This window comes from Cydia strobilella, chromosome 4, assembly GCF_947568885.1.
Source record: "Cydia strobilella chromosome 4, ilCydStro3.1, whole genome shotgun sequence".
Lineage (NCBI taxonomy): Eukaryota > Metazoa > Arthropoda > Insecta > Lepidoptera > Tortricidae > Cydia > Cydia strobilella.
The window spans coordinates 16,913,282-16,938,820 of record NC_086044.1 but is presented as its reverse complement, the minus strand read 5'-3'; the positions used below and the strand labels follow the sequence as shown (position 1 = coordinate 16,938,820).

Here is a 25,539-nt window from a genome sequence, read left to right as displayed (position 1 = left end):
CTCTACATTTAGGCACCTTCATTACTGCTGAGGTAAAATTTATGGGTACTATTTGAGATCTCGCTATAGGTACCTCAAAATTCTTAATTAGATTCACGTCACATGCCTTGGCCTGTGACTTAATTAACTTAAAAAAGCAAATTTCGAAAGATTGCTGTTAATTAACAATAAGACTTGATTGGAGACCTGGTCGAGAGAGGACACTAAGTTTAGTGTTTAGCTTAGCTTAAAAGTGTTTAGCTTAAAATTCTTTGCTTTTACGGTGGCGTTCGTTGATCGGGTCGCCGCTTTCCCGAATGAAGGTTGAGGGAGGCGATGGCTGAGATACGCGTCATACAGAACGGGTGCTGTTTGTGGAGACCGGTCTGTTTAAGCTTACACGAACTACATGTTATGTTATAAGTATGTAACTTTTATCTTTGAGTGGCATTAACGTGAGACACTTCATTCCGTTCTTCTCTGTTTATCTGAGTTATCTAAGAAGTTAATTACTTATATAAGAATTCAAGTCTTGGAGACTTTACATCTCTAAGGATAATTTGATGATCGTTTTTAGGGTTCCGTACCCAAAGGGTAAAAACGGGACCCTACTACTAAGACTCCGCTGTCCGTCTGTCCGTCTGTCACCAGGCTGTATCTCATGAACCGCGATAGCTAGACAGGTGAAATTTTCACAGATGATGTATTGCTGTTGCCGCTATAACAACAAATACTAAAAACAGAATAATTACTGCCAATAATTAATAATAAGAAAAATTATTGCAGAATAATTATTGGAGACTGCTTAACATCAGGCGGGCCGTATGCTTGTTTGCCACCGACGTAGTATAAAAAAAATATAAATATTTAAATGGGGCTCCCATACAACAAACGTGATTTTTTTGCTGTTTTTTTCCGTAATGGTACGGAACCCTTCGTGCGCGAGTCCGATTCGCACTTGGCCGGTTTTTTATTTATTATATATATTTTAGCTCTGACACTTAAAGACATTTACATCTCTAAAGAATTTTAGTATTTGTCTGTTGTATGTATTTATTTATTATTGTTTTTTTATGTGTAATTTGACATTTAGAGACTGTAGGACATATCTAATAAAATATCTCATATTTCATTGATTCCGTATTTGTAATTGTATTTTGTATTTTTTGATTTATTTTATTGCTTGTATAAATTTGACATATAAAAGTGCCGCTGTGGCCTATTTGCTGAATAAATGTTTGAGTTTTGAGTGAACATTTTTTCTATCCTCTGTTATCAAAGAGTAAAAGCGCCATTTGTACATTTTGATTCTGAACGAGCACCTATTAGTCAAGAGTTTACACTGACTTAGTATATTATTTAACATCAATCATGCCATCAAAAACATCTCAATCACATAAAATAAAAGTAGTCCTACGTGTATGTTTATAATCCTAGGCAGTGGATGCTTAGTGTTAGCGCCGCCTTCTATGGCGATGCCGAGGATCGGCTTGGTCTTCTTGACGGTGACGTGCAGGTTGCCGTGGTGATCGGGCACGACTCGTGCCGCGCGCGCCTCGTCCCCAGCCTCATGCTGCAACCGCTGCATGGACTGGTGCCGTCGGATCCCGCCCCGGTCTTCCGCCAGCGCTCCACCGTCTTCCTTCATGTCGAAACTTCGAGACAACTTGTGCGCCAACTCCTGTAATACAATCAACTTTGATATCGACGCCTGATCAACCTAAGACAGCTGTTTCACCAGATATGTGCTGAACTGCGTGGTTAGTTACTGGTATATCCATAAGGTGTAATTAATTTTCAGTTTAACTTCCGCAGCACACATGTCTGGTGGAAAAACAGCCTGTAGTACATTCGATATTCAGTTCAACTGCAGCCAAAATACGTGAAAAGTATGAAATATGTACACGACCAGACTATGATTTTTACAAATATGTTAATGAAGGTTTGTCCTATTTAAGTAGATACTAATGTCACCACATCCACGCTATAGTTTACCGCTACAATACTAAACAGCTAATAAATTTTCAGCCTCTAAGTACAAGTGCTTTAAGAAATTGAGGACGTAGCTGGGTGGCAGAGGGCTGTAACTAATATAGCGTCAGCTACAAGGGCTCTACAGTACAAGTTCGGTGTGAATGTTACTTACATTACAACCTTGTGCCCCTCAGTTACAGTAATGTAAAGTGATCAATCCACGTCGAATGTATCGAGAAGCTGTAAGTGAGATGTGTGCTGGAGGCTCGGAATCATGCGTTTCGATCACTCGGTGGCGTGGTTCAAAGAGTTATTCCACAGGTGTACAATGTTTTTATGAAGACTTACAGCATTATTTATCCCGACTACCTATCTAATTAGGTGTTTCAATTAAACCTACAAAATTAGTTAAACGAAATGAAACATAATATCCCTAAAATTTAAAATACATAGTAGCGTAAAGAAATAAATGATCCAAGTTCTGTTACAACACCACCAGCATAATAGGTAACGTAGGATACGTAGAATGCTACTATAAGGCAAAACAAAAAAGAATCTACCAGTATACAACGCTATAAAGAAGTATGTATGGTCGCGGGTGTTGATCTCTTTCTTGAACGTTGTCGCCGAGTACTACTGGATGACATGCAGCACGGCAGCGGCAGCGCACCATCCGATATAAAATATACCTCAACTACAGGCTAACTAATAAAAATAATTATAATGAACAAACAGATTATTAAAAGTGCAACGCTACCTCGAAATTAACTTGAATGAGTCAAATAAAATATCAACACGGAAATGAAGTGCAGCGATATTATAATGTGAAAACATACAATCAAATTATTGTCTAACATCAAGCATTTTCACCGATTTTATAAAGCGATAACATTAAATTAAAGAATAGAAAAGTTTTTTTTTGTAAAATATCGTGCAAATGTTAATAATTGTCAATGTGCTAAGGACATCTCGCTGATTGTTCCGGCTGGCAGAGGCCGGGGCACTTACTAGTGGGCGTCCCCAGTACCATGATTTAACTTTCTGCGTCCAGCCACCGAGTGATGAGCGCAGCCCCTCGAGATAGCCGCACTGAAACATCACACTCGCTCAGGACCTTCCTCTGCTGCCGGGCACGCGCCGCCCTACGCAAGCCCAGCCCAAGACCGCACTTGCACGCGTCTCATGGTATGTTATAAGGTTAGGGATTTACTTACAAGCTCTATAATAGACATAATAATCTAGCTGAATGCTATATCGAGTCCTACATCAAAAGACTTGATTATATATCAAAGAAATGTTCTAACTACATACAATGAAAAGACCGAACCATTTCCATTTCTTTCATAGACTAAGTATTACTGCTTAGGAATATGCGAAGGTATATATTTAATACGAATAGAAAGTATTAACATGTGGCGACAACTACGTAATTTTCTAGCCAGCTACGTATTTTTACGAAAATAAGTGGGTAACGGCATATTTGAATATTAATTGCAAAGCTTTCACTATGAAGTTTACTAACCCCCATATAAAGGTCCTACACGTCGTTTAAAATGTTAAAATAACTATCATTAATAAGTAACAAACGTAATGCAATAAAGGAAACTATATAAGTACATACCTGATCCTATGTTTCATATAGCATGCATGAAAAGAAAAGACACATAAAATTTAAATTCTATCTAGATATTTATTATTTTCTACTCAACGTAAAACGGTAATAGCTAAATCCTCTAATGCTCCCTGACATAAGGCAAGCTGGCGTGAACGTAGTTGCTAACTTTCGAGTCATGCAACAATTTTGTCCTATTGTGTTTCCATTGTTTGTTATGTCGCGTCAACTTTCCACCAACTTGCTTACCGTCTGTCTAAACAACCTTGGTTGAAAATTTCAGTGTTTTTCTTTGCGGTTATGCAATAAAAGTCGATTGTTTTGCTGCAAGTAAATAGGTACAAGTACTTACAAGTATTTGCATTCAAATACTGAGCAATTTAACTACCTACAGCTTATCATACGCGCGTGAGCTAACATATCTAAGTCTCAACAGTCGACAATATTATTTGTCAGAACATCTCCCCTATCCAGATAGTGTATCTGGTTCGTGAAGAACTCGTCGAGTCTCGTTAGCGTGTTCTGTAAATAACACGATAAAATCGCTGGATGTCGTCCGACACGCGCCCGCTCCCGACTGCACGATATACGACGACGCGCCGCTGATGATGGCTACGCCACACTTGGACTCACTGTATACTCGTACCTACTATTATTATTATTATGTTATTATTATTATTTGGAGCCTTACGTGTCCCACTGCTGGGCAAAGGGCTCCCCCAATTTCTCCACTCTTTCTAATGCTCTGTCTGGCCACTCCTTCAAAAAGGAGTCTAGTCCATCCCGCCATCGCCGGCGGGGTCTGCCAAGTCCCCCATTGGAGTTTTCGGGCTCCCATTCTGTGGCGAGTGGCGATCCCACCGTATACTACATAGTAAATTTCCCAAATACTTCGGAATTGACAGATTTTTGCATTTTTTTTGTAAGGTCTATAAACTCCGTTGCATCTGTCTGAAAAATTTCCGTCACATTCTTAAACATTCAGACAGTTTTTGTGCAAATAGGGCTGTACTTTTTTTTTGTTTTCCTTTAAGCACTAAGGATCATTGCAGAGGCTCTACCGCGAAAACGAAATTACGGTTTCTTTTTTGGTGTAGGCCACATATGTGCCTTAGCAGTTGACCACGACACTGCAAAGAGTATAACGACAGAGAAGATTGGGAAGTATATAGGCGCCATTACAATTAGTTGCCCTGTCGTCTGCTGCAGTCTAAAAAATGCAGCTCCTTTTAACACGAGAGTCACGAGACTTCGTTGCAATTACAGTTACACAATATAACCCGACTGAGATTAATCACATTTTTACGGCTTGATTAGCCCTTTGTTGAAAACGCACTCTGACCGAGTCGCAATAATCATACGTAACACATGTTCTATATTATTATATGGTTCCGTTACAACCGGAGTCTTTGCAAAGATGACGAAGTCAAAAGTTTTTGGGACGTGACGCTTACGGCACTTTCGTTGCTACGTAGTCTACATAGACAATAATGAAGATGACGAGGTTGAATGCATTAAGTCGCTATTATTTATTATCGCGGACCCGGACTCGGACCCGGACCCGGTTCCGACGCGGAGCTGAACTCAGACCCGGAGAGTTATAACTGCGACCCTTACAGAAACGATATAATAATAAAATCATTTAATCCAGATAACATTGATCCATAGGTATTTACATTTTACATTTGCAATAAAAAAAATGGTACAAAACATAAAGATCCATTAAAATTAAATTGGCTAAGCATTTGGTAATTGATAAAATGTAAAAGACCTTGACAATTAATTGATGGTTAATAATAAAAATCATTGATTATTAAAAAATAAAAATAAAATAAAAACTATAAATTTGAAATTAAGATATATGCGCAGTCAAATTCAGTTAAAATGTCAAAACTTAAAACTAAAAAAATCAATATAGTTATATAATATAAAACTACTAGATAAGTGGGTTAGGTTAGCTAGGTTAGTAGGTAGGTCCTCACAGAACCGAACTGCTATCAGAGAAATGGGTTAGGTTAGGTTAGAACTGCGACCCTTATAGAAACGAAATGCTACTAGAAAAACGTGACGAAATGGATTAATTAGGTATACTAATACTATATCTGGTGATCAATTAAATACCAGCCAATAATTTTAATGGCATTTCAAACTGTTTTGAGAAGTCGGTTTTTTCTATTAAAGATTATAATATACATAACACCTTTTTACAAAGTTTCAAATTCCTATCTGTTATATATGTGGGTGCCGGAGGAGGACGGTAATTAATTAATACACATCCAAACACTTCCAAACACTTGGGTATATTTTATTTCTATTAAACTATAGCTGCTGCTGGTTGTATAGGTCTACTCCCACCCTGCCTTTGTTTCTTTGACTGAACTTTTGGTGCAGACGCATTCTGCCGGCTAGCATAAAACATATCATTCTCTCCCTGTGATGATTCACCCAGTTCCTGCTCCACCTTTGACTGTTTTAAGGCAGCTTCAACTGTTCTAGCCATAACAATTAATTTGTCTAAGGAAACATCACCATTCTTCATTAGCTCGAATTTGATTAAGGGTTTGTTGACCCCATCAATAAACTTTTCTTTAACTTGGTCGTCTATGTCCTTGAACTCACAGCGTTTAGCTAATTTCTTTAACTCAATGACATAGTCTTCTATAGTTTCATCTTTCGTTTGGTTCCTTGAGCGAAATGCTGTTCTGTCTAAAACTTTGCATGTTGACTTGGCATATCTGTTCTCTAATAGGTTTATTAGATCCTTGTAAGTCTTTTTAATGGGCTTATCCGGCGCACATGAATGATTTAGGGTTTGTAAAACCTTTGGGGTTAAGTTTGTAATTAGTAATGGCGTCTGTTTTGACTCATCTATGTTATTTAATGTAATAATACATTCCAATTGTTGTTCAAACAATTCGAAGTTATCTCCATTTAATAATTCTATTCTTCCAATAAAATTATTCATTTTGACCGGGATTGGACTTTCTCGTGGCGATTCAAACTTCTCAATGTCTTCTTTCGAATCCAAAATTGTCCATAATTCACCACTTTTGGTCAACTCTCTCAGTGATTGTCTAAGAGATTCCACGTTTTGTTGGTCAATTTCCGATATTCCAATTTCCTGAAATATATTAATCAGCTCTTCCCTTTTTAATTGTTGTATCCAACTTGTTTTATTAACTTTAATTTCCTCTATAATTTGCTGAAACACCATTTGAAGTTTTTCGTAATATTCCTTGTAATAAATACGTAAAGATGGCGTCAACAATGGCGATCAGACGAACAGAATGAATGAATGATATGTCCCGTGAATGAAGTAACGTCACGTTTTAGTACATTTATACTGAATTTGTCATCTAATCTGTGGTCCAACCAGAACAATCATCCGAAGAATTCAAAATGGCTGTAATTTTCTTCGCAATGACATTAACACGCACTTTTGGTAAACTATTTTCTCAACAGTCCGGTTTCCTCGTCGCCAATAAAATTATAAAGTTTTATATCTAATGAACAAATATTGTTTGAAATACAACTATACCGCCATACGCCAAACGTTCAACCCCTTTTTAACCCCATTAGGGGTTGAATTTTTTAAAATCGCTTCTTATCTCTTGTATACTTTATAAATGCAACATATATAGTGTGCAAATTTTAACTTTCTATATTTTGAAGTTTCGGCTCTGAGTTGATTATTCAGTCAGTAAGGACACACGCATTTATATATACACGTATATATATATATATATATATATATATAGATATAGATGACGATGATGAAGATAGATAGATAAATTTCTACCTTACCATAAAAATAAAATAATGCATCGGAATGTTACTTTCATAGCAATAAACATACGTGTAGTTAAAAAATACTATGAGTAAGTACATAAAAATAAATAATCAGATTATTACTTCTAGTCACTATTACTAGGTTCGATTTAACTGTTTCTTTAAAACCAACGGCATCGGTTTTTTGTTAACTATTATATCAATAGAAGCTAATAAATCGATATCTACGAAACCCAATCATTACCGTTACCTACTTTATAATGCAGAAGAATACCGGCCAAAGATAACCCAATTTAGCCTTTAATTAATTTCAGTTGTGAACGAATATTCCTCATTTAATATTATTAACTCACAAATAGGCGCTGTTCTGTGTATTAACGTGGAAACAGTGAGTGAGAGTTCATTTGACAGATCGTTCATGTTCTAAGTAATCTGAATGATGATAGTGAAACCACCTATTATATTGTTGATAGCTGAGGACAAAGCCAGCATTGATTTCACTTTTACTAACCACAAGCTTAGTCCGCTTCAGTAGTCGTTCTAAAGAGCTATTGATTCAATTACCACCTTTCGCTTTAGTTAATAATTAGGTATCGCGATTTCCCAAATTAAACAAATCGATACATATTTAAAAATATCACGGCTTTTAAGATGCCATGAAATATCAAGTGTAACAATGTACCAAGTTCCTATTTACTTAAGTAAACATATTATCATATATGGATCATTTTGCTTCTGCGCTAAATATGGACATGTTATACCATGTTATTCAACTTGAGAGTGCATGTCCCAGTCCCAACAATGTTGATTGTGTCATTTGTGTCCTTAAATGAACAAGAATAATACAACTAAGTTGCGTTACACGCGATAATTTTCACTTTCTCACAACATTTTAATATTTTAATCCTTTTAAAGTGAAACATTTTACGTAACATTTTATAAGTCGAATAATCGAAAGTAGGTATAACACCATTTACAAATATAGTTCAGTTTGCAATAGTCATACATTACCCACTGCGCAATTGTCAATAATTAAATACCTTCGGTTTATTTAAAGTAAGGCAGTCAGATGTTTTATACATTAAGGTATGTTACCTAAAATAGGTACCTATAAATTAATAATATTGTGAACTCCGTATGTTTGATCAGGATCTCGAATTATATAAAGAAGCCTCCCCATATAAGAGAAACAAAATTACTAAACCATTATGCGTGTTCTTGCACCGGTGTGCCATGGGAAAAACGACTGTTAAGTTTTGATGCTGACGAATACAGGTGCCCAGTGTTATGTTTTTTATGTGACCGTTTCCGGCTTATCCAGTTTTGGAGTGATGCCTGCCTCATGGGAACTAACGGTGCGGAGCAGGCTTTTAAGTAATTTACTTATTTGATAATTGTTCCAGTCTGATGATGCTAAATACCTACAGTGTTTAACTGTTTTGAATCGCTGATGGAAGCAGGCACGATGGTTGAAAGAGGAATAAATATTAGGCGTACAATATTTATAACCATCTTGTGAACTTATTTCAATGTTTTTTACAAGAACCTATTTGTCTTTTAGTAGTTAAATATTACACGGGTGGTCCGGCAAGTTCGCGTGCGACAAACCCTGCCATCGCTCGCCCGGGCCGCGCTAGCGGAGTGAACTTCATTCGCACTGGGAACTAGCTGCCTCGCCGCCTTTGCCCTCCCGCAGTGGAAGCACTGCGCCCTGCGGCCAGGCCAGTCTTGCTCGAATTGTCGACCGACTCGCACGTGTCGCTCGCCTACCTACTTGATCTACAGCTTGTTTACAAATAGAAGTCAGTGTGATTCTCGCAAACAGGATAAGCGTGACAGGTAAGTTAAATCTTTAATTGAGGTCAATGTTTCTACTGCGGTTTTAAAATCACCTGACGCATTTAGCCAACAGGGCCGCTTGCAAACAATACCTTTGTGGCCCCTTTTGTTTTCGTTCAAAATGTGTGTTAAACATGTGGGGAATCATTAATAACGTTTACATAATTTCCTGGATTTTATCGGTTGTTGGTGTTGTCTTCCTTTATGATATTGCATTGAATTATAATTATTATGGTACCTGCCTAATTGCAGCATGCGTTTTTGCAATTAGTACACATAATATTATTGCGTTAATTTAACTTTATTCGGACAGAACCTATCGAATTTTGATTTCTCTTTCCTAATGAGTAAAATAATAGGTGTTCGTTCAAAACTTTCTATATTTATCTACAGTCGCATTTCGCATTTATGCGAAAGGAACAATTTATTTCCGCCAAGTGAATTGCAGTGTGTTAATCGGATCACATATATGTATCTGATCGAGTTCTGCTTACCGTCAGCCGGTTCTTTTTGGGCCATGGACAGTACGTATCCTTCTTTCTTATTGCAACGTGCATGTGATACTACCTGGCCTGTAGGTATATACATGTAACTAGATTACTTACTCGTTACTTTTAGTTCGGTTGCGTCGTTGCGTGCAGCATCCATTAGATGAATATATCGCATAGGTAGTTAATGCTAGTATGCCACAGCCGTAATAGGAGGACCCCCTTGTTACGTAGTCGGTACACTGACTACAATGAAGACGACGGGAAATCTGATAGTGCAAATTAAATACAACCGTGTTTGTAAAGTGTTTGACCTTAGTAACGGAGGATAGCTATTTACAATATACCTAACTCCCTAATACTCGCGTAAATTACATTAATTAGCTACAACAAAAAATACCTAACCACCGAAAATAAAGAAAACGTTCTACGTAAATCAAATGTAGTTAGTGGAATGATACATTAAGTACATACCTATTAGGTACCGTTATTTTAATTACCTATCTTTGTTCATTAGTTTTTGTGATGGGCGAGAAGAGGACTGCACCATGGATAATAATTTTTTTTATATGTAATAAGACTACCATGAATTATTTTGACCTACCTACTCAAGAGCAATCTAAACGGGTTTCTTGTACGAATCCGTATACAAAGTGAGCCGTTTGCAAGAACCTCGGAAACAAGAATCGAATACGAGTCCAAAACATATTATAGATGCCTATATGAAATTAGATGGTAATCGCATAATGTGTTTTTCGACATAATAAAACCAGTGTGAATTCCTTTCAGCCCTTTCACACACAATTTAATTGCACGATAGTTGTTGTATTGCTATATCTTTAATGAAAATCATCAATGAGTTCTTACCTAATTAAAATTAACACTCGGAAATAAATATATCTGTCCTACGGCACATCGCATAGTTCCCGGTTTCGCTTTTATACCAACAGTGTATGATTTAGAGGCGGGCCGTTTGATTCGCAAACAAATACGGACTGACAGAATGTTCGGTTCAGATCTTACCGAATCGAATATTCGGCCAAATTAACCGGTTCATCTGTACGACTTTAATAAACCATATGGAATCGCTACAATTACATTAGCAGCTAAAGCTGAATCGCTTCCTAGGCAATTCTCTAGAAATACCTAAACAGGTCAAAAGGCAAAGGACTCTCAAACAATTTTTCAACGCTCTCCAAATAATCAAAATATCCTAAGGATTCAACATGTCTTATCATGTGTTTTAATGACAACGGGAAAACGTAACTTGATAGAAGAGAGTATATGTACTTAAAAAGTTCTGGAGGAGCTTACGTTTTACAATGTTGCATTGCAACAAGACAACTTTATAAAAAATATTTGCTGCGTGCCGACACTAACCGAATACGAATATTGGAAAGCTTGTCGAATACGCCAAACACCGAATAATTACCGAATAAGTTTTTTAAGGTTTTTTTTACTGCCTTCCTGTTTGCTTGCATTATTACCAGTTCTCAATTGGACTAGGTATACATAGTACCAATATTTTTAGACGTTATCGCCATGATACTAATAGACACAATAAAACCTTATTTCCTTTCTACCTCGTTTTCCTGACTGTGATTAATAACCGGGGTGCAGTTGACCGTACTTAAAATTCCCTACGGATCTGCGCGTCAGACCGGCACTCGGATGCAACAAGGATGGCGTCGACAGCACAGATCCGGCCTTCGACCCATGCCATGTCTATTGTATTGTCATAAATTATGCACTTTTTTACTCTCCTACCTACTTCACAGGCTGTCAACTACCATGACACGCTTTCTATGACTCTAATAGGAGTCGAAGACCCGTGATCAATTTAAGTTAAACTGCGTTATGCACGGACACACTACACTTTGCGTGTGTTGTTAACTTGTTTCATTTTCAGGTATAAAGGGGCCCACTGACTATCAGTCCGCCGGACGATATCGGCCTGTCAGTTAGAACAAAAATTTGACAGTTCCGAACAACTGAAAGGCCGATATCGTCCGGCGGACTGTTAGTCAGTGGGCCCCTTTAGGGATTGCGCATATTGTTCTTGTATTAAGTGTGACATTTGAGATTAGGAAGTGTTATCGTAACGTGACGTGGCCTGCAGGCACCGACTGATGGCTAGATCGGTATCTATTTGCTCGCGAAGCTGCGGCGCACGAGATCACGATCCGGAGACGTGGTTCGCAACGGGGTTAATGTTACAGTACACCTTCCTTATACAGTTTGTGTGGGACGCCGCCGCGATGGGCCGATAGCCTCTCCGCCCTTAAAAGAACCGTTTTCCCAGCAATAATTTAGCATCTATTACGAATACGTAGGAGTCGAAATGCAATTCTGCAGTTGATCCCACTGCGGGATAACTGTCACTATCGAGTATATAATTTATTGCAGGTTCAAAGATGGGGGCATATACCTATGGTTTAAGTTCCTTTATTAAGTGTCTTCAATGATAAGGCAGAACGACTAGAGCGGTTAACTTACTACATTACCTCAAAGGTCCGCAAAAGCGGTGTAGTGCTGAGATTAGTGCTGACCCGCGGGTCGCCCCGGCGCGCGGGCGCACGGCCAGCACGGAGATTACATCGGGACCTTTATTTAATGATCGCGCCTACCCGGAACACTAGATATTGGTTTCAAACGGCAAATTGAGGTAAATGTGTTGCATAAAAAGGCAGCCGCTCGAAAGTAAGTAAAAAAAATATTTCACAATAGGCCGAACTGTTTATTATCAAAGTAGCAATCTTGCAATCTATGTTAAGGCCACACTTAGTGAAGTCTAGTAAAATTTAACGATTGGACTACGGCTTCATTTTAAATAAGTACATACTGTCATATGGCGCAATATGAGCGGCGGCTTAGATTGTATTGAGTGGGATATCGCACATGGACTCATTTAGGTAGGCACTTTGTTCGATTCGAGAATACTTGATAACTGATAAATCTGTGAAGAGTAAATAAGTATAGGGTAGGTAGAATCTACAGTTACTTATCATGATTTGAGGCCCGGCGATAATCGATATAAGAATAAGTTAGTAAGTATAAGAATAATTTATTGACAAAACCTACAGATATGGACATCGATATAGGTATCTGCGTAGAGTAAACGTTGTAAATGAGTATCGAGTGGTATATTCGTACCAGGGTTTGCTCCCGGGAAATACCGGTACCGAAAGTACCGGGAATTCCCGGGATTTAGAGCCAAGCAAAGAACCGAGATTTTAATTTTGAAATCCCGGGAATTTCCGGTGCTTTCGGTACCGATATTTCCCGAAAGCAAACCCTAATAATTAGAACTATGAAAACGGATTATATCGCGTATATTGAATTTATAATACATCCCGACGTTTCGAACTCTTTACAGCGTTCGTGGTCAACGGGTGGGGGTCAGTCACCCGTTGACCACGAACGCTGTAAAGAGTTCGAAACGTCGGGATGTATTATAAATTCAATATACGCGATATAATCCGTTTTCATAGTTTTATTTCCTAATAATTAGGTTTGATAAAAATCTCGCACTGTCATATCTGTTTTAGTAAGCGCATCGACGATATATATTATTAATATACAATGTTTCTATATCAATTTCATACTTTCGGGATTTTCGGGACTAACATTTCCGGCACAATTTTTGACTGTTTTCTGTTACATAGCATGCAATATCATGTTCTTTAAATAAATATATTTTATCAATCTAAGGCTAATACGTTTACGGCTGACCACATATTAAAATCAAAACATAGTCTGTGGGTTTGACAATGCTGACAATATAAAACAGCGCAATTTGAAACTATGGGCATAAGTGTTTCTTTCTACGATAAATAATTTTATACGAATAATTAGTTGTATGTATAAGTACTAAATAGGAGCAAAAAATAGAAAGACATTTGGAATTAATAAAATACTCCTTTTAATTCGAACACTGTATAAGAGGCTCATATGATAACACCATTTTTAAAATGAATTAATATATTACAGTGACACATATTATGTAGTCATGGAGATTTTACTAGCACGAACGACGCAACGCTAATGACTTCCTTCCGAGATTTAGTTCATCGATATCTTATATTATCGATATCTTATAACTGCCATAATAATGTTATAAATATAAACAAATGTGGCTTGTTTGGAAATAAATGAACAAGAATATTTTTAATACTTCACCTGCATAGTACATAATTTAAAAAAATAACTGCATGACACACATAAACCTAGATTGGTTTTCAAATTGCCATCGTCAATAAAACCATCACACAGGTTTTCTTACATGATTCTCGAAGTACACTACCAAAGTCAAACTAATTACAGTTTTGTGGAGCTTTGTTAAATTGTAATTTTTAACATTTGATTATAATTAATAAATTATTATTGTTTCCCATAATTTCGGGTGTCAAACTTCTTCGTCTTTTTGAAAAAGAAAAAACCCGCATAGATTGAATAAAAGATTTTGAACTTCCACTGATGTAATGGGTGCATAGCAGAAATATGGAAAATGATTAACGTTGAAGGGGTGCTTATCGATTACAGAATTGTGGATGTTTTTATTTTGTCAAGCACTAACAACATGACGTTCGTGCTAGAAAAATCTCTATGTCTGCACATATGCCTTGGTAAATTCTTAATTCTGGCTGAATAATTTAATGTCTTGGTCCTTCGTATTGATAGTTCTGTAATTATATGTACGTAGGACGTAGGTAAGATATCCCTGCCACAGCCTATTTTGAACGCATACGAAAATGATTATTAACATTTTTAAATCCTTTTTCACGAAAACGAATTACACATTTAAAATAATTGATGATATAATTATTTATTACTGAGCCACAAATTCAATTTTTTTGTATATTATTTAGTAATATAGTACGCAAAGGCAGTCCATCACAGTTAATGTAGGCAATGGTTGTGTGGCTTTAAGAGTCATAATAATATTTTCGTAAAAAAGAAGTGTGTGTGCCTTCTTTATGGTACTTTTTATATTGTACCAATGTTTAGAGAAAGATTTACGGTCGTTTTACGATTTTTTTACTGAAAATTTAGGTAAAAACTGTTTTTTAAGGAACTCTCGAAAGTACCGGGAAATCCCGGTTCCATTCATGCCTGGTACCGAAAATCCCGGTTCTTTGAAACAGTACCGGTTCTGCAATCCCTAATTCGTACAGGTTTCGAGGCAAACAAAGCTGGCAATTAGCGCGGCGCGTGGGAGCGGAGACGCACATGACGTCGCGCGGTCCCGCTAGTCAAACACTATGCGGCCATTCACCGCCATCACCCACCTGCATCCTAGCTAGACCATATTTTGCATAATTCATAACTGTGCACTTTGTATGGTGCAAAATGCAATATTCGCAACGAGGCGGGAGTCATTTTGATGACGTCATTCCGCTGAAGTAGATGGTCGGCGCCGCTGTCTCCCGGCAGTTTCGGAGACCCAGTACCATGCCCAACAACATACTAAAACTTGGTAGCGGTTTCCGGATCTGAACTGCACTAAAATGACTGGGAATACCCTCTATATAATGTCTAAAAACAATTAACCAGATATATTCAAAAATAAGGAAAGTAGTTACATCAAGTTGAAAAAAAGTATAATTTTCTGTTACATTAAATTGCAACTATTATTAAAAGAAACAAAAAACCCGTCTGTTTACATATATTATTAAAATGGTCTTATTACTTCATTTGGTACCCATATTGCTATAGTGAGAAAAAAATTAGCATTTTAATACCATTTTATACTATTTTTTTTACTGGAAACGTATTTTTACCCGATTGCATCAGAAGGAGGGTAATGTTTTTCGAGCGTGGGTATGTATATATGTTCATTTATTTGGCAAGCCCTACAGCCCAGACGACTGAACGGTTTTTGACATGAGGTGTGGCTGAATTCGTCAGAATTATGATATTAGGCTATATAAATTTTGAAAATGGCGCCCGCTAATGAAAAAAGGGGTAAACAGTCAGGTTTTTTGTTTGTTTTAATAATAGTTGCAGTTAAACGTAACAGAGAATTATACTTTTTTTTCAACTTGATGTACTTTCTTTATTTTTTGATATATCTGGTTAACATTATATAGAAGATATTTACAGTCAGTTGGTATGTATTTTAGAATAATCCATTCAGTCATTTTAAATTCAGAGCAGTTCAAAGTCAATTGTAGATTTGAAGAAGTGAAAATCTTACAGTATGTTATATATGTGATCTACTCACAAAGCTTTTTCATTTGGTATCACACATGGTATGTTTAAAATAAAAAAGTAAAAAACTTTGTACTGCCGACTTTATGACGTAACAGCAACTACCCCCACCACTTTCGCGACGACATGAGCGAAAAGTAACCTAAAGCCTGTTCGGCCACCCTACTACTTACTAGATACTCGTACGTTGGCAATACCGTACACCGGATGTCAATTTGGAATGTATGTAGGTACCTACATACCTATTAAGTACAAACATCTGAGTCTTTGGTAATGCTCTGAAGTTAATGCTCATGCGTTAACCATTTACCCAATTTCCGGATATAGGTAAACGTAATGTACGTAGGTACCTTGTTCTTCAACATCCGTAAAAAGGAACCCTCTCACCGCAGCTTGTAGCAGCCTGAATCTATAATAAATATGTTTTGTCCCCAGCTATATCTGAAAAGCTGATGACGTAAAGCTACCTTACAATCAATAAGTGCCTATAAGGAGAAACTGTCCTGTGAAGCCTCATACGGATAGCTATAAAGTATAATCTTATCCCATTTCATATATACATACGCAGTTTCTAACAGGAAGGTTCACGATTAGATCTTATATCAATCTTATGAAACTGACAGTGCTGTTCTATTTTCCTTTCCGTGCTTTGCCGCACTTAATCTCAGTAAACGTGCGAAAGTATAACGTAACGAGACGGGAAACTGGCAATTACAGGAAATATTGAGCCAGGCGATACTAGCATGTAAATCGCGTCTTCCTGTTCGCTTTTTAGTTGGGACCAAGTTGGAACAAGTTGAACCGGTAAGCTTTAATTTCTTATTTAGTTCATGTTGTGGACCCTACTTCATTACTCCGAAAAATAATTATTGTGTATTATTCCGGTTATATTACTAACTAGCTTTTGCCCGCGTGGAGTTAGTAATTTGGGTAGGTTATTTTTTATCCAATCTGCTTTTTATCGATTTCCCATACAAACTTCCACCCCCCTTTTCACCCCCTTAAAGGATGATTTCTGGGATAAAAACTACCCAATGATAGTATGGATGAGGGCCTGGATTCAGCTACCATAAGCTCCATTTTTGTATTACGAGTATTATCGATAATGTTACTACCTAAGTCCTGCCTCTAAATAAATGAATTTCCTGTGGTTTTTGTTCTCTTGTTACAATTTCTGTAATAATTAACATGTGTAACTACACTGTATGTGTTAAATTGAAAAATAAATAAAATAATGATTTTAATGTAATTGTAATTCAATCTTCTAACATCGTCGTCGTCGCATCAGCAGCGTCGGGCTCAACTTCAAACAATATTGATTAGTTTACCAATAAGTTTTTGATTCAATTCTACGACACTAATAGCACGTTGATAAATAAACTTAGAATAACCCTAAGCAAATGCTTATTCCAAGCCTACCTCAATCTCGTAACCGAAGCCTACTAAACAATTTTATGTAGCCAATAAGCGGTTATATCTAGTAACTACTGGAGAAAACAATTATTAATGAATTAATTACTAAGCGGTTCATTAATTAAATATATCTCCTTAGAAGGTCAATTGAAGTTGCGTTTAAATACTCATTTATTACTGTTAGATTATTGAATTAGAACAATAGTGACGCATGTCATCAGTCTCACGTGTGAACCGATCCAGGAACAAAGAAGTGTTATCTGCCGTGGGCCACTGGGCCACGGGTGCATCGGAGGAGCCGTCACATTGTTGTTGCAACGGTAACCAGCGTGACTCACTTGTACATTATCATTAGTTGGTTCACGACTCGTAAAAAGTTATAAGTACGAAAAAGTGTAACAGATCTGAAGCGGTGTTTAGCTGTATTTTTTGTTCGTTGTGATATGGCCGTGGCCTTGATATCATAAAATTGTACATAAAAAATACCAATTTCATCTCACTCATATATTTGTATCTGTAACGTTACGTGTAATTTCTATCAACTGGAACCATAGTTAAGTTTGTTAAGTTACCTAACCAAAACCTAATTTGGCGTCGATTTAATAGGGGTGCTGACCCTCTTGTGTTAATTAAAAAAGTCATGGTACCTTTAGATTTACACTGTGAAATAACTACCTACTCGTAGGTATTTACATTTAATTTGTGGGATAACTTTGCGGCTACGTTCAATAACGTACAAAAATATAAAGTTTCCACGAAGGATCAAGTTGGTAATTGTATTAAGCGAATCTAAGAATTGTCTTACGTATTAATGTAGAGAAAGTAAGACATGTGGGTTGCGAGGTTCAATTGAGCTTAGTATATGGTGTCACGTACGAAAGCAATCTGAAGTTCGTGTCGGGCACATAACACATTAACCATAACTACTTCATTCGGAACTGCCTTTCCTATAACATGCGTCGTGGAAATATCGCCCTTTATATAATAAACCGCGAACGGCTTTAAGAGACGCCCAAAGTGGATATTTATTCAATATCAATTGTTGTTATAGGCAGGCAAAGTGGACTTACGCCGCACATTTACGAAAAATTTGTTTTTATATTTAGCTCGAAGCAAAAAAAATCCGTTCGCATTAGGCCTGGCTATATAATTTAATATGTAGGTATACCGTAATAAAAATTATTTATTATTTAAAAATATTCACTTCTGTCATCCCAATGAACTTAACAGCAGGTTAAAAATAGCTAAGGGCTAACTTCTAGAGTTTTTTTCGTGCATTATCTACAGTATCTACACCATGCTTTTTCTATACCTAGGTATTTATTACACCTTTTGTGCTAATAATTAAAAGTTTGTGTATAACGCTTCGATTCGGCGGTAAGGTCTCTCAACGCTTATTAAGAGGCCGTAGTCGATTTTGGAGCAAAAATGTAAAATTGATAGATTTAGTCGTTGAAATTATACACGTTTTGTTACATAATATCTAAATAACAAGTATTGATTTCTATTAGCACGTCTTCTCATCTTGCCTTTTAATAATGAGGTCGGGAGCGTGCGTCACCGGTAATGCATGAAGAGAAGAGGCAGTTTTTAAAAATTCATCAAAAAATCATGGTGGTAAATTATACAAATTGATGTATAAGAATAGTTTCAGCAAATGTTGTAGATTGTTTAGGTATCAAAATTACGTTGAAATTAAGTCGATTTTCAGAGAAATTGTCACTTGTTTTGAAGAAATTTCTGGAGAAATTTGATTACGTCTAACTTTCATTTACACTACTTCAAAGTCATAATAATAAAAATGTAGTCTGATAAACGTCAAGTACAGGATATGTGTAATACAAAATTACCATGTTTAGCAGTCCAAACTTTACGTAATTTACAAATAAGAGCGACAAAATCAGTGCTTTACGCGCGTTTACCTAAACGTCCATCAGAAAAGCAAACATTACTGATTTAGTGAGTCTGTTTTCAAAAAATTGATCTGATAAAAGGTAAGATAAGAAGACGTGCTAATAGAAACCAGTACTTGTTATTTCAATTAGGTAACAAAAGGTGTAAAATTTCACGGACTAAATCTATCAATTTTACATTTTAGCGACTAAAATCGACACCGGCCTCTTAAGCGCATGGCCACGAACTGACCAGTGTAGAATAGTACACACCAGTGTAGAAGTTACATTTGGAAAGATTTCAATGTAGATAAAATGTTTGGAGAATTATGCAAGGGATCGGCGCGGCGGGACAATTCCAGCAAGACTCGCGTCACGTTAAGCGAAACGTGAATAGGTACTATTGTTGTCATTTGCATTCGACTCCGGCTGCATCTGTCCTATCAAAGATAGATATAACTCCGTAATAGATGGATACAGTCTAAGAAAAAAACGTGCCTCGAAAATCAAGAAAATTTGATTCTCGATCAGAGGGCGCTACTAGCTTTGGCCTACTGTCGTATAGGTGGCGTTGACGGTTTCGTTTGTTATTTAACAATTTAAACGCATATCAGTCAAAGAACATGGGTCAAAATCATAAAAATGATTAATGCAAATAAAGAAATCATTTATCCATATTTAAATACATTTTATCGTATTTTTATAAATCTTCATTTTTAGCTTTAAAGTGTGTCGACAGATGGCAGTGAATTTACTGGGGTTACAAAATTTACTATGACGTACCGCTCTAGTATAAGTTACTCTATGGTCCTATTAAACTTACCTACTGCTTATTAAATTGTAAAACGGGTCTAAATCGCGTATCGAGGACGGCGTTGTCCCCGTGGTTTCGAAGAAGACTGGCTAAAATTGACATCAACATCTTCTAGCCGCGCGTGTTTTTCGAACTACCCGCACTTGGTCTCGTTTATCACTTTGAAAGTTTTGCGCACTAGGGATGTTACTCTGTCGACACACAACACTAACGACATGCGATTTATCGGTTGTCGATATTCGTTTACCTACTGATTTTTATCCAGCTTGTACTTATTTTTAAAAATAACGTTGACTACATAATATAGTATATATATATATGATTAAACGAACTTAACAAGTGATAACGTTTTATTTCATGAGTAACTATCGCGGTAACCGAAGACAATATTAAGTGATAACGTATAAATCTGCTAACTACTACATTATAGAGTTTTAGCAGCTTAGGGCCGGTACAGACGGACTGCAACCCGACTGCAACTTGTATAGGAACTGCACGCCGACGTTGCAGTTGGCGTGCAGTCAGCGTGCAGTTCCCATACAAATTGCAGTCGCGTTGCAATCTGTCTGTATCGGCTTTTTGCTACTTTACAAAGTGCATAAATGCATATTGAGTTCGCCTTACAAAACACACACGTCGAGTCACTAATATCATCACCTAAACTGGCGCACTCAGCACGCTTGTTGACAAAAAAATACGGGCAAAATAAGTACAAAATCATGAAACAGGTTTTTAATTAAGATCTCTTTCACTTTCTCACAGTTTATTCTAGGAAAAATCAGGTGTCTGTCCGGTTGTCGTTTAGCGCCGGCGCCGTATCGCACCTACGACTCTGAGTCACGGCAATCCTAACTAAACCAGAACACCATAAAGTATAGTTATTGGCTTCCAGCGACCCGCTTTCTAAGACATTACTTACATTTCGAAATTATCCACCTTCTGCGTGGTTCGCGTGATATTACCTATTAATGATGTCCAATTGCTCTAACCACCACTCGATTTTGCGATACTTCCACTATCTACTTATTACCGATGAGATTATATATATACATACCTACGTAAAGAATCCAATGGTCTAGTACAAAACCATAATTTCTGACTTTATTTACATACATATACAAATCTGTGCATTCCCGTTGCCAGGGAGGTTTTGGGATTATACTGAGCAACTTTTACTATGGGACCAACCACGGAATAGCGAAAAAAAATTTTACCCTCCCATAGAAAATGAACCAGCCAAAATGTATGAAACAGCCAATTATTTTTTCGCGATTTCGGGGTTGGTCCCATAGTAAAAGTTGCTTAGTATAATCCCAAAATCTCCCTGGCAACGGGAATAAACATATTTTTGGCCACCCTGTATAGGAATAGTTTTTTCTCAAACATATATGCTCGGTAATGGTCGCATTTTGTTCGTAAATTGAAAACGCAAAGTGCCTAACTAGGCACCTCGTCAGAAAATGCCTGTTTAGGGTTCCGTACCAAAAAGGCACAAAATGAACCCTTATGGTGCGACTGTCCGTACGTCTGTCTGTCACATTGCTAAATATCTCGAGAACTACTTAAGCTATCGATTTGAAATTTGGAATAGTCATGAGGAACACTAACCCAAACACATTGAAAGTGTAATTTTTAAATATTTTTTTATTAATTATGGAAAATGCCCAATATAAAGATGGGGCAAAATTTCAAAGTGTAGTTGCTAGGGGAGAAGTGGGACTGGGCGGGTCACGTCTGCCGCATGCATCCGGATAGGTGGGCTAGTATAGCCACCAAGTGGATGCCGCAAAAGAAGCGCGGACGTGACATGCCCAGACGGAGATGGCGGGACGACTTAGACACCTTCATCAGTAACTGGCCGGAAAAAGCACAACAGCGGGAGTTGTGGAGATCAAGGGGAGAGGCCTTTGCCCAGCAGTGGGACACTTTAACAGGCTATTAAAAAATAAAAATAATAATAAAGAAACATTTTGTAATTTAATTTGCTATTTAAGCCCCTTTGCGGGTGTTACTTGAAATATCTATGAGATTACACTAACACCACCTTCTTTTTAAATAAAACAAAAATTGATGAAATCGGTTCACATGATAAAAAATTATCCCAGAAAAACCAACATATATACAGGTCGCGCAAATTTGTTAGATTTGCGCGATTTGCGGATAGATGGGGCTATACACAATTAGGCTTATGATTCTGGTCAATAGTCTTCCGTGATTATAGTTACATGGGAAAATTTAAAATTTGTACGGAAACCTCGGTGCGCGAGTTAAACGAACTCGCACCTGACCGGTTTTTTTTCCATCCCTCGGCAACAATGTGCAGTCTTCAATGATTCTTCATTCGTGTTTTTAACCAATTCAATATTAATTTTATAGTTTTGTTTTTCCATACTTATAATATAAGTATGCATTTTATATGGAGGTAACAAAAACACTGAAAAATATTTAGTTATTTTCAGTTTTTTTTTATGGAGGATATAATGGTTATAAGAGATCAGTTCAATAATTCAACGTGAAACAAGGCTATTGAAAGCGTCAAATAGAATAATGCCACCGCGTTTAGCCTCACTTTCTCCGGAGAGAGCCGATCGTGCATGCAGATCTTTGTCTTAGCCGGCGCGCGCGCTAACCCTCCATTAATCATTGTCATTCATCATGACAAATTTTCATTTCCTTAATAAAATTATTTTATTGGTTCATAGTATTGTCAATAGTGTCAATACACTAATTAAAGTATTTCCCGTAATGACACATGCAAACATTTAGGTAGGTAGGTAAATAACGTAGTTTTATATTTCTTAATTGTTATTTGTATTGGTTTCGCTACATCTATGTACTAAGTCTCACATTACTCACATAGTTAGTACGCCAAAAAGACGGGTAAATTGTGTCATATGTTCAGGGGCATAAAAAGCATACACTACACCTGAAGCAATAAAGACAAATCAAGAAGAGAAATGAGTTCTATGAAGGATTTATCTTTAGAAAATAGAGTGAATTATGTGTCAGTGTTAAAAAGCGAAAGTAGCAGGTGTAGACAGATAGTAGGTATCACAGGAAAACCAATTTATAATGCTGCGACTGCGACTCTCCTATCCTTGAGAATGTTGAGATCTTCATATGCAAGCTTTTTACTTCCACATCTTCTAAAACTCCCACTTAAAACACCATAACCGAGGCGGTAGCGTGAATGGATTAAGTAAATGACAAAGAAAACGAAAAGTCGGCTATTAAGTAGTTAATAACCATAGTAATGACGTAATAACGAGAAAAGTTACGATTTGTTGGAGCCTTTGTGACAGGGCCATAAGAATTAATGTTGCTTGGGTTATTATAGGATCTAAATACTGTACAAAGTCTTGTTCAAGTGAGCATTAACAGTGGCTTTGTAGAAATATCCTATAGTAACGACGTAGTAGTTGCAAAATCGATTTAACTCATTGTTCTCATAGACGAAGTTAAGTAACCAAAGATATTTTCTTTTTTTGCTACTAGATTACATCGAGCACATAAAATTTTAGAATAATCACACTTATAAAGTGTTCGCTGCAGCTGTCCTTGTCTTAGGTATACAAAGTTATGGTACAAGTCGTACCTGAGGGGTGTTTATGTTTAAGCATGGCCCACTGACCATCGCGACGAGACTTGCGCAACCATTGGCTAACAATTGCCAACTGACGCCGGCGTCATAAATGCGTGTTGCCACGTTTTGTATCGTTTAAAATGAGATTAGATATGATCTGTTATATCAGTTGATTGTCTCCTTACTTGTGAAATCTTTTAGTACAAGTTCATTGCACGTACGACTTCTTACTCTTTTTTTGACTGTTACTACTCAATCAAACAAGAAGTAAATCTTAATTGGTATTAAGACGACTATACATAAAAATAAATAAATAAATAAAATAAATATTATAAGGACATTCTTACACAAATTGACTAAGTCCCACAGTAAGCTCAAGAAGGCTTGTGTTGTGGGTACTCAGACAACGATATTGTATATAATATACAAATACTTAAATACATAGAAAACATCCATGACTCAGGAACAAATATCTGTGCTCATCACACAAATAAATGCCCTTACCGGGATTCGAACCCAGGACCATCGGCTTCATAGGCAGGGTCACTACCCACTAGGCCAGACCGGTCGTCAAATATATTAATTTAATGACATTCTCTGGTGTCGAGCGGCAAGTTAGTTAAAAAAGTCGTTGAGCCAGCATAATTAGTAAATTATACTTACTGAAATTAAACTTTGTCCTTGCGTTTTATTTCACACTGCAATCCAGTCACATTGACTGAACGCAATATGAATAATATAGTATTTGCATTTCATAGACACTCAAGTTTACTGTTTTGTTTACAGGTATCAGTTAACTCGTATAACCTGACAGGGGACCCGCTGCATAACAATTACATCAGCCCCTTGTGTCATAGAAAATGGAAAGCTGGTTGGATGATGTAAAGCGCGTCCGCATCCCGCGACCAAAGTTCGGGACAAAATACCCGGCGGAGCCGCCGAAGGATTACCTGGAGGACTGCGGGGGAGACTTGGGCGGCAAGCAGCGGCACCACGACAGGAAAGATCTCACTAAAGCCACCGAGGAATTGCGCCGGACGCTGCAGGAAAAGCTATGACCTTCGATCGAGCAGTGCGGGTTTAAGTTAGCATTAGATGTAATCGATTCCACGCGTGACCCTCTAAAATCTCTAAATGATTGTATCCCTCACTGACGGTGAAGTGGCTGTAGAAATGGTGTTCAAAATATAACGATTTGGTGTTTACACCATTGATACTTCCCAAGTCTCCAGTTTTAATCCTTATGTACACATAACATTCTTAATAATCATAAGCCGTGTTCGATGGTTAAGAGATACCGCAGATATAGACCGCAGGTTAAAATAAATATAAATTCGCTAACGCACGCTGCGTCAAGGATCTGGGTGGTCGATCCTTTAACCGTATGAAAACAAAAACAAACTTTTGTCCAAGAATGTAACAACTACCACATCTTAAATTAGCTGCAGGTAGAATTTTGTCATCAGCCTATTTTTAGGGTTCCGTACCTCAAAAGGAAAAAACGGAACCCTTATAGGATCACTTTGTTGTCCGTCTGTCTGTCAAGACCCCTTTATCTCGGAAATGCGTGGAGATATCGAGTTGAAATTAAGACCATAATAATATGATCAGGTCTATGGTCCCTTGAAGCTGTGAAAAAATCAAACTTCTAAAGTTAACGTAAAAAAAGATACGGCCGTTTATGCCGCAAAAAACGTATAGTTCGACACTCGAGGGAATCAAAATTTATAGTGTAGGTACTTCCCGTTGACGTAGAACTATGAAATGTGGCAAGTAATAATATCGTCATAGACTACAAGTACAGGGAAAAATCTCAAAACTCATAATTTGTAAAAAAATAAAAAAAGTTAAATTTGTACGGAAACTGTCCGGTTTTTTTATTTCTATGACATCGGCCTAACTTAGTAAACATAAGTTTGTCAGTAATCCGTCTTTTAAAAATTATA

General features: G+C 37.1%; 2 protein-coding genes across 10 annotated transcripts in view; one reads left to right on the top strand and one right to left on the bottom strand.

Annotated features, from left to right (window-relative positions):
* The window catches only part of LOC134740716 (metallophosphoesterase 1 homolog), a 74,925-nt gene extending 50,406 nt beyond the window's left edge, over positions 1 to 24,519 (top strand). The window contains exon 9 of the mRNA XM_063673297.1: positions 24,380 to 24,519. The gene's annotated coding sequence lies outside the window, so the exon portion shown is untranslated. The remainder of the gene's footprint in view (positions 1 to 24,379) is intronic.
* LOC134740712 (whirlin) overlaps positions 1 to 25,539 on the bottom strand; it is a 118,196-nt gene that overhangs the window by 3,912 nt on the left and 88,745 nt on the right. For 7 of the 9 annotated variants that reach the window (XM_063673281.1, XM_063673282.1, XM_063673285.1 and 4 more), the window contains 2 exons: positions 2,962 to 3,042; positions 1,397 to 1,660 (listed from right to left, as the gene is read on the bottom strand). In XM_063673281.1, the coding sequence (XP_063529351.1) occupies positions 1,397 to 1,660; positions 2,962 to 3,042 (345 nt within the window). Of the gene's footprint in view, positions 1 to 1,396; positions 1,661 to 2,961; positions 3,043 to 25,539 lie in introns of those variants that run through there. The other 2 variants (XM_063673290.1, XM_063673287.1) reach the window with 2 other exon arrangements.